At 44.6% G+C, this 25,714-nt stretch overlaps 1 protein-coding gene across 4 annotated transcripts in view; it reads left to right on the top strand.

The window, feature by feature from the left end:
- KCNIP1 (potassium voltage-gated channel interacting protein 1) overlaps nt 1-25,714 on the top strand; it is a 568,743-nt gene that overhangs the window by 480,088 nt on the left and 62,941 nt on the right. For all 4 annotated transcript variants that reach the window (XM_077473564.1, XM_077473562.1, XM_077473563.1 and 1 more), the window contains one exon: nt 4,527-4,631. In XM_077473564.1, coding sequence (XP_077329690.1) covers nt 4,527-4,631 — 105 coding nt within the window. The remainder of the gene's footprint in view (nt 1-4,526; nt 4,632-25,714) is intronic.

Genomic DNA, 25,714 nt, shown 5'->3' with positions numbered 1-25,714 from the left:
GCAAGTTTGTGGTCATGGCAGAGCTCCAGAACAGCCATCCACACATCATCCGGGACTAGGATTTTGTCCCTGTACCGGAACATGCCATCTTGTGACCTCACAACATTCTCAACTGGTGGGGACCACCCCACAGAAGCTTGTCTTATCCGGGACAGGAGATCCCCCTGAAGAAGCAGAAAATTTCCAGCAGGGAGGATGGTATCTGGAAGCAAGGTATCCTGGGAGTTATGAAACATGCGGGAGAGGGCATCAGGCTTGATGTTCTTGGAGCCGGGTCTGTACGTGATGTGGAAGTGGAATCTGGAGAAGAACAATGCTCACTTCGCCTGCCGTGGTTTCAATCTTTTAGCCGTTCTCAAATACTCCAGATTCTTATGGTCGGTATAGACCAGGATTGGATGTGCAGCACCCTCCAGTAAGTAACGCCACTCCTCCAAAGCTGCCTTTATAGCCAGTAGTTCCCGGTCCCCCACATCGTAATTTCTCTCCGCTGCGGAAAGCTTGCGAGAGTAAAAGGCCACAGGGAAGAGAAGGGCCTTGGAACCTTGTCGCTGGGAGAGTACAGCCCCTACCACGATTTCGGAAGCGTCCACCTCAAGGACAAAAGGCAGGGCAGGATCCGGGTGCTTTAGGATGGAAGCAGAAGTAAAAAGTTCCTTCAGTTTCTGAAAAGCAACTTGGGCCTTAGGGGACCAACAGAAATGGTTTCCTTGCTTGGTTAATTCAGTGATGGGGGCGATTATAGCTGAGAAGCCCCTAATGAACCTCCGATAAAAGTTGGCAAAGCCAATAAAACGCTGGACACCCTTTTTATCGGTAGGAGCGGGCCAATCCAGAATAGCGGACACTTTCCAAGGGTCCATCTTGATGCCATTAACAGAGATAACCAGGCCAAGGAACTGTATGCTTTGGAGCTCAAATTCGCACTTTTCCAACTTGGCGTAAAGTCTATGATGCCTAAGGCGGGTCAACACATTTCGGACGTGTCTGCGATGGTCAGAGACTGAGGAAGAGAAGATTAGGATGTCATCCAAGTAAACGATAACATATAAATCTAACAGGTCACGGAAGACGTCGTTTATAAAGTGTTGGAAAGTGGCGGGTGCATTACACAGACCAAAGGGCATAACGAGGTATTCGAAGTGCCCGAACCGCGTACGGAAGGCAGTCTTCCACTCGTCCCCCTCACGAATGCGAATCAAATTGTAGGCACCACGGAGGTCTAACTTGGTGAACACAACAGCGGATCCCAGTCTCTGGAAGAGTTCAGGCACTAAGGGTAGCGGGTAGCGATTTTTGATGGTAAGTTTATTTAGCTCCCGATAATCAATACAAGGTCGAAGAGAGTGGTCTTTTTTTTCAACGAAAAAGATGCCGGCCCCAGCTGGGGAAGTAGATGGGCGAATGAAGCCTTTCTTGAGGTTTTCATCCAAATAGCCCTTCAGAGTTTCCAGCTCTTGCTCAGTTAGCGGAAAAATCCTTCCAAATGGGACCTCAGTTCCGGGAAAAAGCTCTATCGGGCAGTCGTAAGATCTGTGCGGGGGTAAGGTTTCTGCTCCTTTCTTGCTAAACACATCCGCAAAATCCCGATAGGGCTCAGGATTTGCTTGAGGGGACTCAGGATCAGAGTCCAGACTGAGAAGCTGAGTGGACGTGGAAGGGACTTCAAGAAGGCACTGCTGTTGGCAGTAGCCGGAAAGAAACTCGACCCTCCCTGAGGGCCAGTCGATGTTGGGGTTGTGGGCTTGTAGCCAGGGCATTCCCAAGATAATGGGAAAAAGAGGGGAAGAAATGGCGTCCAAGCAAAGGAGTTCATGATGGTTAGGACCCATGGTGGCCAGCAAGGGGATGGTTTCCTGGGTGACAGGACCAGAACTTAGGATGGAGCCATCGGCAAGGTGCACCGCCAGGCTCTGGGACTTCGGTCGGAGGGGAATGCGGTGATTGGCAGCAAATGTCTGGTCAATAAAACAACTACAGGCTCCGGAATCAATTATGACTGGAACTGGGATATCCTTGTCGGGAAGCTGTAGAACAACAGAGAGAGCAAGGTGAGAAGTAGACTTAGGCAGATTAGGAGCATGCTTGAAAGGAATCGGAAGAGACTTACGTGTCTTGTTAGGACAATATCTCACGTAGTGACCTGGTTCCCCACAGTACATACACAGGTTACTGGCTCTTCGACGTTGCCGTTCCTCCAGAGTGAGGGAAGGACGGATGAGACCCAGCTGCATGGGTTCAGGAGGTTCAGGTCCCGGAGCCGGAGGAGCTAGGGTGGACGGCCGAGAAAAGCTGGAAGCACTAGGAACCTTGGGGAGGACCCACGTAGGCCGAAACTGGCTGGAGGACCTCTCAGAACGATGTTCCCTAAGGAGTCGATCGATTTGGATGGAGAGGTTGATGAGCTCTTCCAGAGACTGAGGGACACCGACCCGTGCCAGTTCGTCCTTGAGTGAGTCAGACAAACCCATGCGGAACTGGTAGCGCAGGGCGGCGTCATTCCATTCTGTATCAGAACTCCAACATCTAAAGTCCACCACATAGTCCTCAACCGCCCTGCGCCCCTGCTGTAGGACATGCAAGGCAGCCTCCGCAGTTGCTCTCAGCTGGGGATCCTCATAGAGCTGGGACATTGTGGCGAAAAAGGTATCCAGACTGTCAAGAGAGGGCGACTTCTGCTCAAGCAGGCGATGGGCCCAGGACTGGGGTTCACCAGACAGGAGAGAAATCACAAAGCCCACTTTAGTCACTTCCAGGGAGAAGGTGCGAGGTTGTAAAGCGAAGTAAAGCTCGCAAGCATTGCGGAAGGACCGGAACCTACCGCGGTCACCAGAGAATCTCTCTGGAATAGGTACCCTGGGTTCGGGAGGCAGCATTACTACGGAGGATGCTGGTCCGGCAGCGGAAGCTCCTGGTTGGTGTGCAGGAGATGACAGTACCTGGATTTGGCCTTCCAGTCTGGTGTAGCCTTCTTGCAGACTCTTCACGGCTTGAGTGAGACCCGCCAGGTGTCTGCACAATTCCTCCATGGGGGAGGCTCCCTGCTCAGGCTCAGACATGGCTGTCCGATACCGTCAGACCCACGTACCTGACAGGTGAGCCCGAAATAGCAGGGGAAGGTCTCCCTTACGGGTCTGGTTCACGGCCCCTGATAGGATGGACAGGAGGCACGGGAGCGCAGACGGGTATGAGAGCCTGGCGGGTTAGTTGCTGAAGGAGGGATCCGACGGCAGGGTTCAGGCAGGTAGACAGTTTCTCACGGCTAGATGCAGGAGCAGATGCAAGCAGAAGGTGGGAGCAGGTCCAGCCACAGGCACAGATGACAGATGGCAGGTAGTGCAGAAAAGGGATAAGCAAGTTCGAGTCCGGGTCACAAGCAGGGTTGGCAACAGGCGGGCAGCGTGGTACAAAGGAGCAGGCAGATGCAAGGTCAGAGACAGGCCGAGGTCGAAGGCAGGCAGCAGACAGGAAAATCCAAGGGACGAGCCGGGTAAACAGGAGTTCAGGAACACAAGCGAAGTCACAGGGCACAGGAAGCTGCAGATCGGACAGCACCGATCACACCACGGGGTAACACTTAAGTAGGCCGATTGGCGCCAACGCGCACCGACGCGCGCGCACGCGAACGCGCACGCGCGCGCGCACGCGCAGGCGCGCACCCGGCAGCGCCAGCGCGCACCAGCACACACCGATGCCCCGCAGCGCGCCCAGTGACAAGTCCGCTACGGGCAACTCTCTGACACTTGCATACTACTGATGTTAGGCTAACTAGTCTGTAATTCCTAGGGATGTATTTTGGGCCCTTTTTAAATATTGGTGCTACATTGGCTTTTCTCCAATCAGCTGATACCATTCCAGTCAGTAGACTGTCAGTAAAAATTAGGTACAGTGGTCTGGCAATTACTTGACTGAGTTCCCTATGTACCCTCAGGTGCAAGCTATCTGGTCCCGGTTATTTATTAATGTTAATTTTCCCAAGTCTAATTTTAATTCTGTCCTCTGTTAACCATGGAGGTGCTTCCTGTGATGTGTCATGAGGATAAACACGAATTATGTCACATATTTCATAGAATACAAAGCTCCCTATGAATAGTTGAGCAGTGCTCAGCCCTGACTTGATTTTGTTCTGGGAATGAGATGGGAAGATTTTATCTCACTGATCTCACTACTGAAACACAGTGCTGTATACTGTGTGTAGCTGATGCTACATACAGCTTGTACAGCGCAAACATCTGGAACATCTAGTAGTGAAGGTAATACTTTGTTTGAACCAGCTTGGTCCAAACTATTTACACTTCACTACAATCTATAAATCAGTTTTAATCTCACAGCACCTCAAAAATCCCTGGACACTTAGCACATTTTTGAGACAATCTGACATCTCAAACAAATGTAAAAAGTTACTTCATAATGGTAGGTTTGCAAGTTAATAAGATTGTAAGGTTATACAGGGCCAGTAAAAACATTTTATTCTGTAAAGAATGATGCAATTACCTAATTAAATAATTGTTCCCTTTCTCATTTAGGAAATGATGGATATAATTAAAGCCATATATGACATGATGGGGAAATATACATACCCTGCTCTCAAGGATGATGCCCCTAAGCAACACCTGGACCTATTTTTTCAGGTTAGTTTGCATTACTTTAAAAAACAATATTTTAAAATTATAACTTTCAGATAAGAGCAGTTTTGATGCTTGAATGCTTGTGTTCTTGTCCGAAACCAACTTTAGGGTCTCTGCTCCGGCATATGTCCCCCATTTGGTGTGTTCCACTAAGGATGCAGGTCAGGATAGTAATCCACAGAACAAATAGAGAAAAATCTCAGCCACCGCACACACATACAACACCAGCATGTAATAAGTGGGCTTGTTTGATGTGTATGGTGTGGTATGGTGTGCAGCGGCAGAGATTTTTCTCTATTTGTTGTGTGTTCTTATCCTGTTATAATTTCATGAAGCAAGGTGTGGCAGAAAACAGCATTGCCTTGGTTAAAGTGGTATTAAATCCAAAAAGCAAACATTTATTATATTGCAGCATACTTATTTTTTTGCTGTGTACACACGATCGGACATGTTTTAAATCTGTCCGACGGACTCGACTTTCTAGCGTAAAAAACGTTCATTCGTGTGCTAGTCTGATGGACGAAAAACGACGCATGCTCTAAAGCAAGTACAAGACGGAAGTGCTCGGTCTGGTAAAACTAGCGTTTGTATTGAAGCAAGCACATTCCTCACGCTGCTAATTCTGTGATCTTTTAATAAAGCGCATTCTTTTCTTCTTTACAATGCTAGAAGAATGAAGTTGTTTAGCTGCTCATATTCACACAGACTTCTTTATTCATTATTTATCCTCATCTCATGACTAATATTCTAGTTTTTAAAAGCCCGATCTCCATAAATAATGTTTACAATTATTTTTTAGACTCATCTTTTATCATTTTATATTTCATCAATATATATTTTACAATTATAAAAAAAAAAAATTCTAGCGATTTCCATATATATATATATATATATATATACAGGGGCGGACTGACAACTTATGGGGCCCCCGGGCAATAAGAGATTATGGGGCCCCCAGGCTTACAGATGGCCGCCACGTGGCAGCCATTTTTTTTTTTTTTTAGAGGAGGGGCACCAAGCTCGGCGACATGCAGGGTGGCAGGAGACCTAGAGCTGGTGACCCAGTAAAGGCACCACGAGCCTCTCATGGGCAGTGCCACCTTAACATCATGGTCCCCTGGGCAAAATACTGCACTGGGACCCCTACCAGGGAGATGATGATCTGTGGCATGCATAGTGAACCATGGCGAACAATGGGCATGGTCAATGGGAGAGTCTTAACCACTTCAGCCCCGGAAGTATTTACCCCCTCCCTGACCAGAGCACTTTTTGCGATTCGGCACTGTGTCGCTTTAGCTGACAATTGCGCAGTCGTGCGAGGTATTTCCCCTAACAAAAGTGATGTCCTTTAGTTCCCACAAATAGAGCTTTCTTTTGTGGGATTTTTAGTTTTTGCGCTATAAACAAAAAAAGGCAGACACTTTTTTTTAAAAAGCAATATTTTTTACTTTATACTATAAAAAAAAAGTAAGATAGATAGAGAGATGGATAGATATAAACACATTTTTTTCCAGAGTTTAGGCCAATATGTATTCTTCTACATATTTTTGTTAAAAAATAAAAATCACAATAAACGTATATTGATTGGTTTGCGCAAAAGTTATAGCGTCTACAAAATAGGGGATAGATTTATGGTATTTTTATTATAATTTTTTTTCTTTTACTAGTAATGGCGGCGGGACTGCGACATTATGGCAGACAGATTGGACACTTTTGACATGCCCTACGGCAGAGCCCCCAGAGTGCCACCTTCCATGAATATCCCCCCCCCACACACACACACACACACCTTTGCACCTTGGTGCTTGGTGAGGTAGGCAGCTGGTGGGCAAGGCCTTTAAAAAAAAAATAAAGCCACATGTTGCAGGCTCTGAACTGCACATGTGCTGTCGTAGAGTCAGCGGAATAGGGAACTGCAGTGGTTGGCCTCAGATCGGGCAGTGGGGCATATGAATAAAAGCTGTGCACCATGTTATCACTGCACAGGTGTGCACCCAGACCTGCCTTGCTGCCTGATCCGAGGTTGAGCTCAGCAGTGCGCCAATCAGATGGCTCCGAATGGCAACAAGGGCATTTTTCACGGGCACAGGATTGTTGGATCAAATTCTGTTGAGCGGCAGTGAGCACACATGGATCATACAGTATACACACACGCATGCACAGTACACACAGATGCACAGTATATACACAAACACATGCATGCACAGTATACCTACACGCATGCACAGTAATACACAGACACAGTATACTTACAGACACACACACACACACACACACACACACACACACACTAGTGCACAGTATACACACACACGCACACAGTATAGACACAGACACATGCCTGCACAGTATATACACACACAAGTGCACAGTATATATATATATATACACACACACACTATAGACACAGACACATGCCTGCACAGTATATATACACACAGTATATACACACACTATAAAAAGTCTGATGGAACACACTGCTGCCTCCATCTCCTGGCATGCTGGGACTTGTAGTACCCCAGCAGCTCACAGACACAGGAATGCATGTGAGGGGACTGTGCCTGTGTACTGGTAAGCAGGTAATGAGTAGGGAGGTGTAGCACAGATGGGGGGGGGGGGGGGGGGAGAGACATTCAGCACATCCTCCAGAAGCAGTTCACTTCTCCTCAGACAAACGATCTAACTGCTTCAGAGACAGGAAGAGCTCTGCTTGAGCAAACACAGCCTCCCCCCTCCCCCTTGCTGACAAGGGTAAACCACTCATAATAATATATTCAGCTCAGTTGCTTACCTTCTATCAGGCTGCAGGCTGTGCCCTCCCCCTCCTTCTTCTTCTTCTCTCCTCCAGTTGTCGGCATCTCCTGCTCATATCTCGAATAAGCCGCGCTGAAGAAGGGGGCGGGTACACTGTTTTCCCATTGGCTGAGGAGGCAGTGGAGAGGCGGGGCAACTACAATCTCGGGATTTTTACATTAAAAATATGTCGGTAAGGGACATTTCAGGTTTTTATTATGGCTGACAACCCTGATGGGGCCCCCTAGTGGCCGGGCCCTCGGTCCGTGACCGAGTGACCGAATGGTCAGTCCGCCCCTGTATATATATATATATATATATATATATATATATATACCGTATTTGCCGGTGTATAAGGCGACCCGGCATATAAGACGACCCCCTAATGTTACAGGACAAAAAGGCTTTTAAAACTGTACTTACTGTATAAGACGACCCGGCTTTCGAGGCTTCCGAGGCTTCATATTTCTTCCTTCTTCCTGTTTTTGCTGGAGCCAATCACGGCGAGCCATGTATTCTGTTAATGAATACAAAGCCTGCTTGGATTGGCAGAGGCTGTAACATCATCAGCCCGCGCCTCTCTGAATCTCAAAGCCAATCTGAGCAGGCTACAGAATAGCCTGCTTGGATTGGCAGAGGTTATTACTCCAATCTGAGCAGGCTCTGTATTCATTTGAATACATCGCTCACCAGGATTGGCTCAGCGGTATATACTGTATGTAGCCGAAGCTACATACAGTATTACCGAACACCCAGCCGGCATCCGAGGGGCTGACACGGCGTATAAGATGACCCCTGCTTTTTGGCCAGTTTTTTTACATGTAAAAGGTCGTCTTATACGCCGGAAAATACGGTATATATATATATATATATATATATATATATATATATATATTGTGGTAGTACGGAATCTCCAATCCTGGGACCGGGTTTTGGGAACAGCCAGAAGTCTGGCTGCATGATTGCACAGGTGGGTCTTGGGCTTAAAACAAAGCCAACACCATGGTTCTGGGCTCCACCCTCCCGAGGAGTCCAGGCGTGTAAGGGAGAAGAAGTGTGCATGTCTGCACAGGTCGGTCTGTCAGAGCAGACAGAGGGTCCAAGCTTGTGGGCTGAAAGAGAAGCTGTTAAAGAGTGCTGAGGTACTGGGTGTACAGGAACTCTGTTAAAGAGCCAAGAGGGCTGCAGCAGAAGTCTGAGCAGCAGTGCTGCTAAAGAGAGCCAGGTGGCTTGGTATTTTTGGTTCTACATACATTACTGCTGTGGAAAGCTGAAACCCCTGTGTGGGCAACTATTTTGTTATCGGACTTTTCTTTCTTTAATAAAAGTGGGCCTACGAGCCCTTAAACGACATCTGGTGTGGATCCAGCTCACTGGTAAGCTCTACCTTTAAGCTAAAATAACCCCCAAATATTACAAGTGGTGTTCGAATGCGGGCAGAAGACGGTGGAATCCGGGTCCTTGCTCTACAGTAAGTTCAAGTCAGGAACTATTGGCTGTGTGTGGAAGTGCAGCCAGGCAAAAGGCATTGCGTGTTGCAGGTGGTGTACCTGTGAATGAAAAGTCAATTTTTTTTTTTTTTCTCTTGCTATGAACTGTGTTTGTGTGCATGAGACAGCATAATCAGTGTGTGCAATGTGCAGGTGAGAAAAGCTTGCATGAAGAGAAAAGCAACTTGCTTTAAAAGAGACACTTTCATTTTCCTGGACTGTTTAAAGTTGTTCTGGAGTCTCTAAGTATGGGGCGGTCAAAGCTCTTAAAAGAAGCCAGGTTTGCTGAAATGAGAGACAGAGCTCTGTGGTTGGAGGGGTTGTTACCGCCTGAACGAGCCCCATACATACCTGATCAGAGTTTATCAAGGAGAAAAATGGCTGGGGTTGTCCCTAGCAACCCTGGTGCAATGAGTGCACAGGTGACTGCTGTTATGGAGAGTCCACCAGCATTTGAATCTGCAGTGGATTGGTGCAAGCGGCATTTAGCAGCACTGAACCAAGCTACAGAGGAAAGGAAGCCAACCCTCAGTGCAAGGGAAAAGCCGCTGGATGTCCATAACTGGAAGAGGGCTGTTGTTGCCCCTGGCAAAGCTGCTGCAGTTAAAACAACAGCTATTGTGAAAGATGTGAATGTGTCACAGCATGAGATGGGATCCAGCAGAGCGAAGCCCATGCGATATGCAAGGAGAGAGGCTGATCAAAGGCTTAGGATGAGAGTGGTTGCCCATAGCAACGCAAAGGAAGCCAATCGGGCTGTCTCTGTACCATGGGCTATGTCTAATAAGGATCGTAGAAAGTGGCTTAAGGAGGAGCCAGTTTATTATGTTGGAGAGAGCCAGCAAAGTTCTGCTGGGAGAGTGCGGTCTCCCATGGCAACCGGAGTGAAATTTATGCCTGAAAGGAGCTGCAGTAGAGGTTTGGTTCAGCGTCCCCACAAAGAGGCCTGTGCATTCCGGCCAGCTGGGAATCGCCAGGAGAGAATCGCTTTTGGAAAAAATCATCCAGTACCATGCCTGGAATGTGGCCAGCTGGGGCATGGCATGTTTTCTTGCCCTAGGTTGTGGAATACGGCTGGAGATAATGTTGCTGAGAAAGTTTTGTCTGTAGGCCCAGATTCCGGTGAAAATATGTTTGCAGTCACCCCTAGCAACAAGAAGTTTCCTGTTGTGCCTGCAGGGGGTGCTAAACGGTGGGAGATGCCTGCTGTGGTTTCATCCCATGGCCACCAGGAGGAGTTGGCCAGTAAAAGTGCAGCAGAGGACTGGTGCATAAGACGACGTACTCAAATGAAGATGGTGACACCAACTACTGCGGTGGGTAAGACTGTCTTTAATGAAATGATGGCTGGAACTGCTGATTTCATGTATAAAAGGACTGGTTACGAGACTGTCCATGACGATGTGAGAGTGACCCCAGTTAGTGGGGCCACTGAATGTGCACTTGAGAATGACTTTTCCCTATATAGTGGGAATGCAAGGGTTAAAATCCAAATAGAACCTGTGTTGATGACTAAAAGTGTTGTCTCTATTGACTGTCAGGCTCAAGTTGACCATGGGCTAGGACAGCCTACAAATGCGAAAAATGCTATAAGTGTCACTGTTAATGAAAAGTTTAATGCTGTTGGGAAAACTTTTGCTCTGAAAGAACCTGAGGTTATCAAAAATGGGCCGTTGCCTGTAGCAACTGGTGGTAAGACAGCACAGTTGTCCACAGGAATCTCCAGGGAACTTCATGTGTTGGAGTCAGAGGTTGCCCTGGACAACTGCGATGTCACTCTGGTGGGACAGAATGGAACTGTACCGTGTAATGGTAATGTGTTAGTGCAAGCTGAGAAAGGTGGTGAATATGGTGTATTGCAACCTGTGCTACCACAGTCTGACATGATTTACAATGACTGGTGTTATGAGTCTGCAACTAAGCCAGTCTGTTCTTATGTCTCTCCTTGGGCAGATGGATTGGTGCTGAGGAGTACCGCAGAAGGGAGCTCACATACAACAGATTGGGATAGTTGGAGCAAAAATCTTATCTCCCTGATAGATAAGGCTTTTATGCACAAAGATAAGGTGGACACGGTTTCTGCTGGGCCAGCAAGAGGGGCTGCAGAACAGCCTGTACCTGAGGGCGCGGTGGCTGCTGCAGGGGTTAACCCTGGTGAGCAGGATGAAGCAAATAAGGGCACAGCAGAGACATTGTCCGTGACCCACAAAACTGAGGTTGGCATGGAGTGTCAACGTGATGTCACTGGTAATGTTCTGGAGCAGTTCACTGATGCTGAGCCTGAGAAGTTGTATAAGTCCAGCACCTGGCAGCGCTCTGGTGGAGCACCAGGCTGGGTTTACCTCCAGACGGGAGGAGGTTCCGTTAACCTTCAACTTTTCAAGTCTCAGCAAGTGGGTCTCTCTGCATCCCCAGTGTCATGAAAATCCCCAGGAAGGACTTAGGTCTGGAGTCAAGGGCCTGGTTTATAACTGAAGCATTAAAAGAGATGCTTGAACTTTGGGATGTACAGCCAATCTATACTAGTGTGTCTCCTCCACAGTCTGATGGGCTGGTACTGCGCAGTACCACTAGGTGGAGCACTGTATGGCAGGCTGTACAGAGCAAAGCAAAACAGGACAGGAATGGTTTATTCCTAAATTTGCTACTTTTGTTAAAAGTTGCCGCTACGTATGCTGCTAGATTAGATCCAGAAGAAATATTTGAGACAGACATTGGAGAAGTTGAAAATAAGCCTAAATTGCCTGTGGTTACACCTCCTAACAGCCAGATGGGAAGCATTTCTGCTGCTATGGTCCAGTGTGGTGCTGGTCAGTTGGTGAAGGGCGTGTATACTGCACCAGTAGAAAAACCACATGAGGTGGAAGGGCCATGTGTGGACCTGAAAGCAGCAGAGATCCTGACCAGGGCTCAAACAAAGGTGGTTAAAGAGACTGGGGTCCCCAGTCCAGTGGTTGGTTTAGGTGAAAAACCTAATAAGGTTCCCGGGACAGGGGAATGGACAAGGAGCATGGTAAAAATTGTATGTGGATCAGACGAGAGCTTGCCTGTTCCGGTGGATAAAAATACAGGTAGCATCAAAACGGGTCAAGTGGTAGGACAGCTGCCTGCAGAGTGGGTGAACCCAGGGGAGGTGGCGTCCTGTGAGGTTCCTGTGGGTGATGGCGGCCCTCCAGTATGTGTGCCCTCTGTGGACTCTACCCTAGCAAATGTTGGAAAAAAAGGCATTGGTGACATGTGCAACATTGAGAGGTCTAATGTTGGTTTGAATATGTCTGTCAATGATGAACCAAATAATGTGTTAATGGTACATGATAATGTGGTGTCCAAAGGTACAGGTAAACCTGATAATCAATTAGTGACTGCTGAGTCAGGTACCAGAAATAAGAGGTGGGTTTCCGTTCTAAACACTATAGAAATAGGACCCCTACAGTCTCAGAACAGTACTGCTGAGAGAGTTTTGGGGAAACCTGGGAACCTGAAGCGTGGAGGCAGAAGGGTTGGTAGGAAGACCAACGGGAACCCATTAAGATTTCAGGAGAGGAAGTGCTTGTGGAAATGCACTCGGAAGAAAAGTTGGGAAGGTCGCATCAAAGCTCATAGCAGAGTGACAGTAAGGCTTAGAGGGAGACCCCAAAGGAGGCATTGGGTGGAGTTCCCCGTTAGGAGAAGCGAGGTTGGACAGGAGGGTACTTCTGTAAATGGTATCTGGCACAGAGGTGCCAAAAGTAACTTGGGTGTTCCGCCCTCGGGGTCGAAACAAAGGGGGGGGATATGTGGTAGTACGGAATCTCCAATCCTGGGACCGGGTTTTGGGAACAGCCAGAAGTCTGGCTGCATGATTGCACAGGTGGGTCTTGGGCTTAAAACAAAGCCAACACCATGGTTCTGGGCTCCACCCTCCCGAGGAGTCCAGGCGTGTAAGGGAGAAGAAGTGTGCATGTCTGCACAGGTCGGTCTGTCAGAGCAGACAGAGGGTCCAAGCTTGTGGGCTGAAAGAGAAGCTGTTAAAGAGTGCTGAGGTACTGGGTGTACAGGAACTCTGTTAAAGAGCCAAGAGGTCTGCAGCAGAAGTCTGAGCAGCAGTGCTGCTAAAGAGAGCCAGGTGGCTTGGTATTTTTGGTTCTACATACATTACTGCTGTGGAAAGCTGAAACCCCTGTGTGGGCAACTATTTTGTTATCTGACTTTTCTTTCTTTAATAAAAGTGGGCCTACGAGCCCTTAAACGACATCTGGTGTGGATCCAGCTCACTGGTAAGCTCTACCTTTAAGCTAAAATAACCCCCAAATATTACAATATATATATATATATATATATATATATATATATATATATATATATATATAATTTTTGGAGTTTCCAGTTATCACAATAACATTATTATCTTGTATTTTTTTCTGAAACTTAAGGAGGTTGGTGTCCCTTGTTAATTTAACATAGGGGGGTTATTTATGAAAGGCAAATTCATTTAGCACTACAAGTGCAAAGTGCACTTGAAATTGCACTGAAAGAGCACTTAGAAGTGCAGTCACTGTGGATCCGAGGGGCACATGCAAGGAAACTAAAAAAACAGCATTTTAGCTTGCACATGATTTTATGATAAAATTAGCAGAGCTTCTCCTCATTTCAGATCTTCCCCTCAGATTTACAGCGACTGCACTTCCAAGTGCACTTGTAGTGCAATTTCAAGTGCACTTTGCACTTGTAGTTTGCACTTGTAGCTCTAAACAAATTTGCCTTTTTTAAATAACCCCCATAGTCTTTTTGACATGTACATGCCTACTCACAAACTGTCATTTTTGAATAAAAACACATAGGAAAGTATTTAGTGAAAATAAAATATCCATTTATTCTGGTTAACAAAATAAAGAGGAAGGCAATACTGGAGACACTTTTGGAATTTGTGAAGCCTTCTGTCCCCCAGGACACACATCAAATCAGTGGAAAACAAAATAGGGAGCACAATCTGGTCCAGGACTCCCAGAGATCAGAAACAGCAGCAGATGACATCTATGTCCCCAGGCTGTGAGACCAGACTGAAGCCAGGCAATCACTTTCACCTCTCCCATGCAGCCTCCCCTCAACGCTGCCCTGCAGCCTTCCCTCCACGCTTCTCTGCAGCCTTCCTTGGAGGCTGTGCCTCTGGTGGTGGACTTGTGGCAGGAGGAGGAGGAGGAGTAGGGGCTTGATCATAAATATGGCTGGTTTCGGTGAGCTGGCCTCTCAACCCCTTCTGAAGGGCCTCAGCAAAAATACCCTCACAGAGGAGGCATTGGCCCTTCTCCCGTTCCACCAACCTGGTGGTCAAATACATAATGTACCATATGCCACTTCAGCATTGGGGGGAGCGGGGGTACTGAGGAACTGACTGGCTTCCCAAATGAGGGCAAGTGATTCCTCCTCTGTTCTGCTCACCTTCCTGGGCCTTTTGGTGGGAAGATGGAGGGGAGGCACCTGGCATTCTGTGAGGCTCCTGCCTGCCACTGGTCACAGCCTTCTCCTGTCTACCACTAGGCATGGCCTCCTCCTGGCTGAGCTCATCCTGTGTATAAAAAGGGACATAGTTGTATTTATTGCTTCATCAATCACACACAATTTTCAGCTCATGACTTACAAATTGAATTTTAAAGAAATAGAAAAGGCTATCATTTTGACCCCAGCCCATTTTTCTAGCTGTTCACCAACATTTTACCAACATTTTTGGCCACTACTGTCTAGTGATATGTATACATAATTGTTGGGCTAAAATCATTGATTTGTAAGCAATTCAAACATTTTAGTTGACATCATTAATATTAGGACAATCAATATTCCATAAAAATATTATACCTAGCTCCAGCTGGGCACATCCACTTCCTCAAGGATGGAAATGGAAGGGCCCGGTTCTTCCTGGGAAGCCTCTGCTGGGGTGGAGGGAAGGGTGGAGGGTGGCATCAGTCTGGTTGTCCAGAAAATGAAGTTTGTGGAAGTACCACAGCTTGGGGACATAAACCTCATCTGCTGTTTCTCCCGATCTGAGGGAATTCTGTATCTTATTGTGCTCCCGCCTGTACATATTCCGCAAGATTCGGATTTTATTTTCCACATCCTTAATGTCTGCCTGGGGGACTCATGTCTTCACAAACTCCAGAAGTGTCCCCAGTGTTGCCTTACTTACCTGCTTGTTGTAATACAAAGGGTGCTTGACCTCCCACTGGTTTCGGTTATCTGGATATAGGTCAATAAAATGTGACAAAAAATCATGCTCTTTAAAGTGGTTCTGCACCTAAAAACAAATATTAAAAGCCAGCAGCTACTAATATTGCAGCTGCTGACTTTTAATAAAATCGCACTTACCTGTCCCAGGGTCCAGCGATGTCGGCGGCAGATGACGAGCGATCGCTCGTCTCGCTGCTGCCACTGCCGCCATCCTCTGTCAGGGAATCGGGAAGTGAAGCATGGCGGCTTCACTGCCCGGTTCCCTACTGCGCATGCATGAGTCATGCTGCGCGTCTCTTCAGATCCCCCGCTGTGTCCTGGGAACTGTGTGTTACCCAGAACATAACGGGGGGGGGGGGGCATCTGCGGGGGTCTGCGGCACCAGAGGGGGGGAGGGATCAGATTAGCGGAACTTCCCCTTTAGGGTGAAGAACCGCTTTAAAGGGAGTCATTTTTTTCTGAAAGACAATACACAAGACAAAAAAAACTAAAGTCAGTCCAAACTAACAGTATTATTTTATCCCAATATAGGGCACACACAACACACACACAACACACATACAACACACACAGATAAGAAACAAAAACACCAATGTCAGTCCAAACTCTCAGTATCTTATCCCAATATAGGCCTCAACTTTGAAGCAGTATAGACCACTGTGATGGGCAAAGGTCAAATCTTACCTTCGTTTAGGATGCTCGCTACTTCTGTTCGGACGTACGTACGACAGTGTACTAGCTTTATATACACTGTGCCTGTATCAAGCTCCGCCTGCGTCGCCTGCCCCTGACGTTCTTTATAACTAATTTTCCCCGCCCCTTCTCTCTTCGGTGCGCAGTGGGAGTATATAGATAAAGATGGCGGAGATATTATCTGGAAGTAGCGAGGAGGAAAGCCCAGAGCCCAGAACATCCAGATCCAGGAGGAGATTGAAGGCGACCAACATGGCCTTTGAAGAAATGGTGGAGACATCTTGAGGAGGGAGGACTATGATGGCAAAAATGGCCCGCACACCCGTCCCAATTAATGTCCTCAGTTGCGACCACTCTGAAGCAGCAGTTTGGGGTACGACAGTCTAAAGACCAATTGAGAAAGCGCTGGTCTGGCCTTAAAATGAGGGAGCCGGATCAGTATCGAAAAATCAAGAAGGTGCATAAAAAAAGTAAGTGCTTGTGTGTTCTTATTATGCTAATTAACTTGCATGCTGCAATATATGAAATGAACAAATATTTTCTATGATTTTAGATTAATGTCATCAATTAAACATTATTTATTTACAATTTACCTCCACTATCCAATTGCTTAATTTAAAGTCCCAACTACCCTTTAGTTTTTATTTGGTTAAAACTGAGTTTTAATCATGTCTTCAACTTGGATCTTTTCCCAAACAGACAATTGTACACCATTTCAAAGCAATGTTTCATATTCCTATTTCTGGACTCAAATATCAGTGTGCTAAGTATACCTTTTGTTTCATTCTCATAGGGGAGAAAAGACTCATCAGACAACAGTCAGAGGATCCCAGGGCCCCCCGACCTCACCAGCCTGATTGAGTAGTTAGCCCAATCCCCCCGAGGATCTGGAGGAAGGAGAGGTGGAGGAAGTGGGTGTTATCTGCACCCCACCAGGTGTCTGACATTCCAGCTTCAGGTAATATATTTATGCCTGCATATTTCTAAATACATATTTTTTTCTACAATTTTAGGTGATGTTCTGGTTGTGGAAGGGCAAGGGGTGGACCCCTTTACCACTGACAGCGCCCAAAGACTCATTCGGCAGATCATGGCCTGGAACGGTGAGATTGATGCCATGAGAAATCGGCTGGACATCATTCAGCAGGCAATGAAGAACATGATCGATGTTTTGGGGAGAATCGAATCCCTTTTTCCATAAAACACAATCCATCATGTTCTTTATTTCCTTTTGAAATTAGAACTTTGTTTTGGTTTTTATATTTTTAAAATGATGGCTATCTGCCGTCAGGGGATCTCAATGTAGTTGCAACCCCTTCCTCATAATGCTAGCAGGTGAGAGGAAGGGATTACACCCACAAAACACGTCCGTTGATCCCCCATGATGGGAGATAGCACATGTTGACATTACCCATTTGGACTGCCAATGTGTGTGCATCTTCAAAATGTGGCTTTTACATGGGTGAAATCACCTGCAAAAGTTTTACATGTTGAACTTTGTAAGTTCCAGAGTTGGTTATTTTTTTTTTACAAATGATGCCTGCTTTAAAAAAAAAAAAAAAAAATAACAAAAAAAAAAAATAATGCAGAAAATAAAATATTGTGCATAAAGAAAAAAAATAATATTGAGTAAAAATGATTAAAAATAAATAAATAAAATAAAAATAAAAATACCGTTGAATCACGTTTTAAAAAACGCACGTTTGAATGTGCACAGAGTAAAAAATTTAAAAGACAACAATGTGTGTGGCTTCTTCTTTCAATACTCAATACCAGTTTTGGAATTCTTTTTGTGTTTACAGTGACAAAGGGGCTTATTTACGAAAGTGAAATACACTTGGCACTACAAGTGCACTAGGAGAACCTAGAAGACAGTCAAAAAGAAAAGCAAACAAGAAATAAAACTCAAGATTTTATCATAATTTTTTTATTAATATAACGGTTAAATATGTTCTGGCATTGCAATGGCCCCCCTACCATTAAAATAATTGACATATCTGTCCCACACTTGACAGGCAGTTTGGGGGGCCAAGCCAGTACGGCCAGTATCCAGACCTGAGAGTACAGATTCTGCACTAAGTTCGGCCTCAGGCCCAACTGAAGGTAGATAAGTTTGGGATGTTGTCTTAAAAAATTATGAAGTATGCAACAGCACATGATTATATGATTTCGTTTATAGTCCGCCATATTGATGGCTGACCATTATCCTGAAGGTATTCTCCACAACTCTTCTCACTCTGGCCAGCCGGTAGTTAAAAACCCTCCTCTCCGGGATGAGAGTCCTTTGGGGGAACGGCCTCATCAGGTGCTCGCCCAGACTGAAGGCTTCATCTGCGATGAATAAAAAAGGGGAGTGCCTCAACATTCTCAGCATTGGCTGGCAATCCCAGGCCACCAGTCTAAAGACGCTAGCAGAACTCCGTCTGGGTGAAGACTCCTCCATCCGACATCTAGCCATTCTTCCCCGCGTCCACGTACATAAATTCATATTGTGCCGACACCACTGCCATCAACACTACACTATGGAACTCCTTGTAATTGAAATAGTAAGACCCCGAATGGGGTGGTGGCACAATGCGAACATGCTTCCCATCGATCGCCCCTCCACAGTTGTTAAAGTCCCAACGAAATGGGAGGCCACAGTCTGCCATTCCTGTGGCGTGGAAGGAAACTGTGGAGTCAAACAAGAAAAAAAAAATATAAGTACTTTTAAATATAACATTGCAAGCAGATTACACAAAAACATTCTTGCACAACAGCAGTATAAATTGAGACATTTGAGGGGGTGGGGGAGGGTTCTAAATTAATTTAAGACCACACATTACATTTGGAGACATTTGGGGGGATGGGGGGAGGGTAAAGCATTACAATGGAGCTGACAATATACATTGTTAAAGGGACTATGCTATAGGTGTATATGGGCCCAGGATTGCATGCTGGGGAGGTTAGTGAAGGCAAATATGCATGTAGACCAAAAAAGGAGTTTAAAAAATAAAATCCTGCATGCATGAAGATAAAGGGGACATTCACAGCATATTCCAATCATCACCAAGCCCCCACACAGCATGAACTCAAGAATGAGTACGTCCACGTACCATGGTTTCAAAACGGTCAGCTGGTCAAACAAACAAACTTAAACAAATGCACTGAAAAACAGCAAGGCCTATGAAGAGCGACCTGAAGAACAGGAACGAGCGGATCAGAACTCCCTGATATACAGGTACGAACTGACCAACACGCACTGAAAACCCAACACAAGCACAAGTACAATCTGAACCGCAGAAAATGATCAAAATAAGCTGAAGTCTGAAAAGCGCAAATCGTCTCTAACCAAACTTCTACTAATACGAGATAAACATGAGATTAGCAGAAGGAGCCCAAAGGGTGGCGCACTGGGGCTTGAACTTTCTTTTTCCAGTCTAGTCGTACGTGCTGTACGTCACCGCATTCGGAACCGGAGGACTTTTGGAGTGATTGCGTGGGCAAGTTCATTTGTTTGAAAGTCAGGCAGACCTCCACTACAAAGTCAGTCGGAAAGACTGTTGGACCCAGTCTGCCGGAAAGTCTGATCGTGTTTAACGCAACATTTGTATTTGCATTTGCATTCGTTTTTGTTTTAGGCTTTTTTTTTTCCTTTGGTGATCCTGCCAGTAAGTTTATTGTTTTTCTACTGAGCAATTTCTGCAAAAGTAGCAGCTAGAATGTTAAATCATACCATTTACTACTGACAGGGGTGCTTACAATAATCAACTTTCATTTATTCATGTAAATGTTCATGTCTGGCCAGCTCAGTAGATTGTTTGTAGAAAGGCCTGGATTCTTTCTAAGATACACATAATATAACTGGATAATATTTATAGGTAAAGTTGTTCCAGGGAATATCTGATTGCCTCTTGGGGTTAAGTAAGGAATTTTTTTCCCCTGCTGGAGCAAATTCGATCATGCTTTTATTGGGGTTTTTTTTGCCATCCGCTGGATCAACTGTGGGTATGGGATTGTGTGTGTGTGTGTATATATATATATATAGATAGATAGATAGATATCTCTGTCTATATATAGATATAGATATATATATATATATATACACACTATCACACTATATTGTCAAAAGTATTCGGACACCTGCCTCTACATGCACATAAACTTTATTGGCTTCCCTGTCTTAGTCCGTAGGGTTCAATATTGAGTGAGTTGGCCACCCTTTGCAGATAAAACAGCTTCAGCTCTTCTGTAAAGTCTGTCCACAAGGTTTAGGAATTTGTCTATGGGAAAGGCCTGGCTCGCAGCCTCCACTCTAATTCATCCCAAAGGTGTTCTATCAGGTTGAGGTCAGGACTCTGTGCAAGCCAGTCAAGTTCTTTCCATCCAAAACTAGTTCATCCATGTCTTTATGGACCTTGCATCGCATACTAGCACATTATGAAATCTGTGATTTTTTTTATTTTTTTCCCCTTCAACCCCCTGATTGAAAAAATCTCTAAGTGTATATCCAGCTTTAGCAATAGCATGCAGTGCCAAGCTTCAGCTAACAAAGCTGGCAAAATACCGTCATGCATTAAAAAGGCATACATTCAAGGCATAATCAATATTTCTACCCATTTACAAAACACTGGTTCAGTCTCATCCTTAATATGCAGTTCAGTTTTGGTCAATCCTCAGGAAAGATGTTTTTGAATTAGATAAAATGAATAATAATAATACATTTTATTTATAATGCGCTTTACATAAAAGATCTCAAAGCGCTAGAGGTTAAAATTAGCAATTTATACAAAGAAACAAACGTTTGCTAAAAAGAAATGTTTTAAGACCCTTAAGTCGATGGATTGATGAGCCCTCAAAGTGTCAGGTATGGCATTTCACAAGCACGCGGCAGCTGCACAAAAAGCCCTGTCTCCCATTTGTCCTAAGTCTAGTTCTAATAAGGGGGGTGGAGGACCTCAGCTTTGAGGATTGATCACATTGAGTACAGTTATTCACTGCGGAGAAGAGGCGCTTAAGAGGGGCTATGATTACAATGTACAAATGCATCAAAGGTGACTTCAGTAACTGTAATAAACTGTTTATTCTAAGATCCCTGAAGAGAAAATGCCCCTTCGGTTTGAGGTTAGAAGAAAAGAGGTCTGTTCTTGGAGTGTGGAAAGGGTTCTCTATTGATAGCGCAGCAGCATCGAACTCTTTCCCCAGGAGGTGATTCTATCTGAGAGTGTCATGACTTTTAGATCAGTGGATGTAAAAGAGCACCGATGTCCAGTAGATGTGGGTTTGAAAAGACGTTTTATTTTTCATAGAAACAATAAAATCAAACCAGCACGTTTCGGGGGAACAACGACTCCCTCTTCCTCAGGGTTGTTCAAAAAGTTAAAGGGTTCACAAAAAGCAAATATACAGATAAATATGTACAAATGGAAAATTACAGCTAAAAATATCATTCACGTAGTTGCATATGAAAAATTCTTATAAAACTCAAATCCGTAAGATAAAACCTACAGTATGAGCGCTGTATGGCAAGAATATATACACACAACTACATATCATAATCAGATGGTATGAATGAGCTTCAAAACTGTAACCTGTTGTCAGGTGGAATATATGTAGAGATAACAATAAGTGAAAAAATAATAAAAACGTTGGGAACTGATACGTGGGGGTGATGTGGGGTGCGGAATGAAGGGATAAAGGCTGTGTTGGGCTAGGGATGGGCACAGCTTTTAGATGTCTTTTTCAGGAAGCAGAATTTACAGGGCAATAGAAATTATTAGAGAATAAAAATGGCACACACATATTTTGGACCTGTGTCTTTTTTCAACCTTATAAACTATGCAACAGGGGGGGACTGACCATTCCAGCACTTCGGCACTGCCTAAGGCCAATAGGGGCCCCATGGGGGGCTCCTGGTACCAACACCTGTAGCAGGGGGAATCTAAAGCCCCATATACACTATCAGTTTTTCTGCTGAGTTTTTCCTTCAGATTTACCAAAACCATATAATATGAGGTCAAACCTTAGGAGTTTCCATTTGTATGCAATCAGGCAGGCCCTTGTACTACATGGTTTTGGTAAACCTGATGGAAAAACTCAGCAGAAAAAGTGATAGTGTGTATAGGGCATAACAGTCAGGGGTGATTGGTGTTGTGGGGGGGGGGGGGGGGGGCACAATTACAAGCCACTTCTCCTCCTCTCCCTCCCGCAGCTTTCAGCTGCTTCATGGATAACCATACATGGAGATTAATGCTTGTGTCAGGGTGGAAAGTGGAATGAGTCAGTGATCAGTACCAATCGCTTTTGGGTCCATTCATATCTAAAGCTTTCAGTTTGTGAATAAGCAGGAGCCTCTGAGGGGCAGCTGAGGCTACAGAGAAAGGGACTGGGGAATGTTTCCTCAGTCGTTATCACGGTCTCAAAAATGAGATTTCAAAATGAGCCTTCAACATGGCTGTTAAAATTTTTTTAATAAATAATAAAAAGTAAAAAAATAATAAAAAAGAAATTAATTAAAATAAAAAACTGACACTGTCCACTGCCTCCCCTGTAAAAAAAAATCAATTAATTAAAATGGAAAGAACAAATAAATAAAATAACAGGGGCCACTGTCCTACTGACACCATACACTGCCTCCCCACTAAAAGCATTGTAAAATAAAATAATTGTAAAATAAATGTAAACAAATATATAAAAAATTGCAATAAATAATAAAACCATTTATAAAATGTAAAAAAAAAAAAGGTTTTCCTTCATATAGGTTCTCTTGTACATACAGTGTGAATAAGTGGTGTGTGTGGCTGGAGCCACCTGTTACTCTATGGGGACGCAGCAGCTGTACGAGCACAGCTGCAGGTTCTAATTTGACAGGTGTGCATGTGGCCCAGAGTGAACAATTTCCGTGTTTGGGGCCACATACGTGCATCCACATGCCTGTCATTTTAAGACTTGTGGGGAAAAAAACAAGGAACACCACCCAGGTGGGTGAATCCAGATAAATGAATAAGTGAAGTGAATTGAAGTCTCCAGGGTGTTTGCCACGGCTCGCCCACCGTACAAACTGCCAAAAAAGAAGAAACAGCTGCACTCCAAGATGATGAATATGAGTCATTTATTAATCCATCCAAGTGACACACCACAGGAAAAATGACAAATGCGTTTACAAAAACGCAACATTAATGAGCTCAGTGCCGCTCCGCGCAGGCCTGCCACATTAATGTTGCGCCACCAAGATGGCTGCCGCATGGTGGTTATTTTTTAACACTGCTCCTTTTGTCCACCAACTAAGCTCTAAGCTCTAGTGGGCGTGACAACTCCTGTTTTTGAGCTTTCCCAATGGCCAAACTGCTTTTCGCTTTTCCCACTCAGCAATCGGTTGGCACAAGCAGTTATCTGGAGGAGAAGGGGTAACATGCAATCAGTAATTTGCCAGAACAAATGTGAAGAGAACATGAGAGGAGGGCTCCTGTCAAAGCGATGAGGGACCAAGTGGGTGCAGCTATGATTGAAAAGAGTTGGTGTTTTGTCAGATTAGGCGACCCGGCAGATTTTGTAACGGAAGTGACCTTCCGTCGCCGCTATTTTGCTACACTCCACACTCATCCACAGTAAGGATACAGTGAGAAGGCGGCAAGCGGACATCTTGTTACACACATTTCACACTTATTTTTAAAAGTAAACTCAGCTTATATAGTGAAATTCAGTATTTTTAAATCCATCAGAATGTTTTGATGTTGATTTTTCAAAGCAGTGTTGTTATGTCATATTACCAAACTTGTGAGATCAGCAAGTTTGCTGCTGCTTTTAAAATTCAACATCTAAACAGTCAGGTGGATTTTTAAATACTGTATTTCACTATATAAGCTAGGTTTACTGTTAAAAATAAGTGTGAAATGCATTACTCTGGTGACTGTAACAAGATGTCCGCTTGCTGCCTTCTCACTGGATCCTTACTGTGGATGAGTGTAGAGTGTAGCAAGATGGCAATGACAGAATGTCACTTCCATTACAAAATCTGACAGGTTGCTTAATCTGACGAAACACTGGCATTGGGAAGGAGCTAGCAGGAAGGTTATAGTAGTGAGTGTGTAAGGGGGGGAGTGCTTATGACCAGTGAAGCCAACTAATTGCCATGTGACATGTACCTTGTTAAAATTATTTAAAAAGACTCTTGTTCCTCTAGCTCCTTTTTTAAGGCCTAAAAGGGCATGAACCCCCCTCCCCCCATAATGCATATGACTTCCTTTGGCTAGCTTTTGCTTTTAAAGGGGAACTCCACACTCCACTGCATTCTCCAATGCTTTTGTCTCCCCCACTAATCCCTTTAATTTCCTTGGGCTCGATTTTGCTTTTAAAGGGGAACTCCACACTCCACTCGAACGTATAGTGTTGTATGACCACACAATTGTCATGCAAATTGCGACAGCGCTGAAAGCTGAAAATTGGCTTAGGTAGGAAGGTGTCTAAGTGCCTAGTATTGAAGTGGTTAAAGGACAGCTGCTATCATTGACCACGTCTCATATGCTCGTGCCAAATAAGAATTTATACCAATAAAATGCTGCTCTATCCAAATGTAATCAAATGATAATCGTACTAAATCCTAATATTTCTGACTGCAGTTAAATATTGGTGGTAAGATATTCCATTCCTATGTAAAAAATCTAGTGAACATAATAATGAAAATCTTATGCAATTAAAATTGCGATTATAAACAATAAAAAATTCCAATCCTATGCATTACTCCCAATGTAAACCTGTGTAGCATACACACCTCTATATACACATGTTGCATTCATACGCAACAGAGAAATCTGCAACCCTGTGTGATAATTGTGATAAATGTGATTATTGCAGTGACAAGCTATAATTGACATAAATCTATATAGAAAAGTGCATTAATATACATGCGATACTCCCAATCTCAACCTGTGTAGCATACACACCTCTATACACACATGTTGCATTCATATGCAACAGAGAAATATGCAACCCTGTGCACTAATTGCGATAATTGCAGCAACAACCTGTAATTTACATAAATCTATATAAAAGTGCATCAATATACAATAATCAATATAGAAATAAAGTGAACTGTCTTTAACGGCTTGCCGACCGCTGCACACAGATATACATCGACACAATGGCAGTGGTGGGCAAATGGGTGTACCTGTATGTCCCCTTTAAGAGGTGGGGATAGCAGGCACGCGCGCTCGCGCCGAGCACAGCTTGACGGGCCCGCGGGATCGGTGGACTCTATGTCCTCCGGTCGCCCAGCGATCGTGTCTCGGTGCCTCAGAATGGGGAAGTGCCTGCAAACAAGACATTTCTCTGTTCTGGCTTGTGTCATGAAAGGGATCATTGCTCCCTGTCATCGGGAGCAGTGATTGCTGTCATGTGACCAGTAGCCCACCCCTCCACAGTTAGAGTCACACCCTAGGACACGCTTAACCCCTTCATGGCTCCCTTAATGGTTAACCTCTTCACTGCCAGTGTCATTTACACATTAATCAGTGCATTTTTAAAGCACTGATCGCTGTATAAATGACAATGGTCATTAAATAAAAAATACACTACAAAATAGTGTCAAAAGTGTCTGATGTGTCCGCCATAATGTTGCAGTCCCGATAAAAAACGCAGATCACCGGTATTACTAATAAAAAAAAATGAATAAAAAAATGCCATAAAACGATCCCCTATTTTGTAGACGCTATAACTTTTGTGCAAACAAATCAATATACACTTATTGCGATTTTTTTTTTTTTTTTTTTTTTTACAAAAAATATGTAGAAGAATACATATTGGCCTAAACTGAAAAAAAAAATTTTTGGGGGATATTTATTATAGCAAAAAGTAAAAAATATTGCGTTTTCAAAATTGTCGCTCTTTTTTGTTTATAGCGCAAAAAATTAAAACCGCAGAGGTTATCAAATA

This window comes from Lithobates pipiens, unplaced genomic scaffold, assembly GCF_037356315.1.
Source record: "Lithobates pipiens isolate NorthernLeopardFrog02 unplaced genomic scaffold, aLitPip1_a1.2 Scaffold_8, whole genome shotgun sequence".
NCBI lineage: Eukaryota > Metazoa > Chordata > Amphibia > Anura > Ranidae > Lithobates > Lithobates pipiens.
The sequence above is the reverse complement of the archived record's forward strand: the minus strand, read 5'-3'. Positions and strand labels throughout refer to the sequence as shown.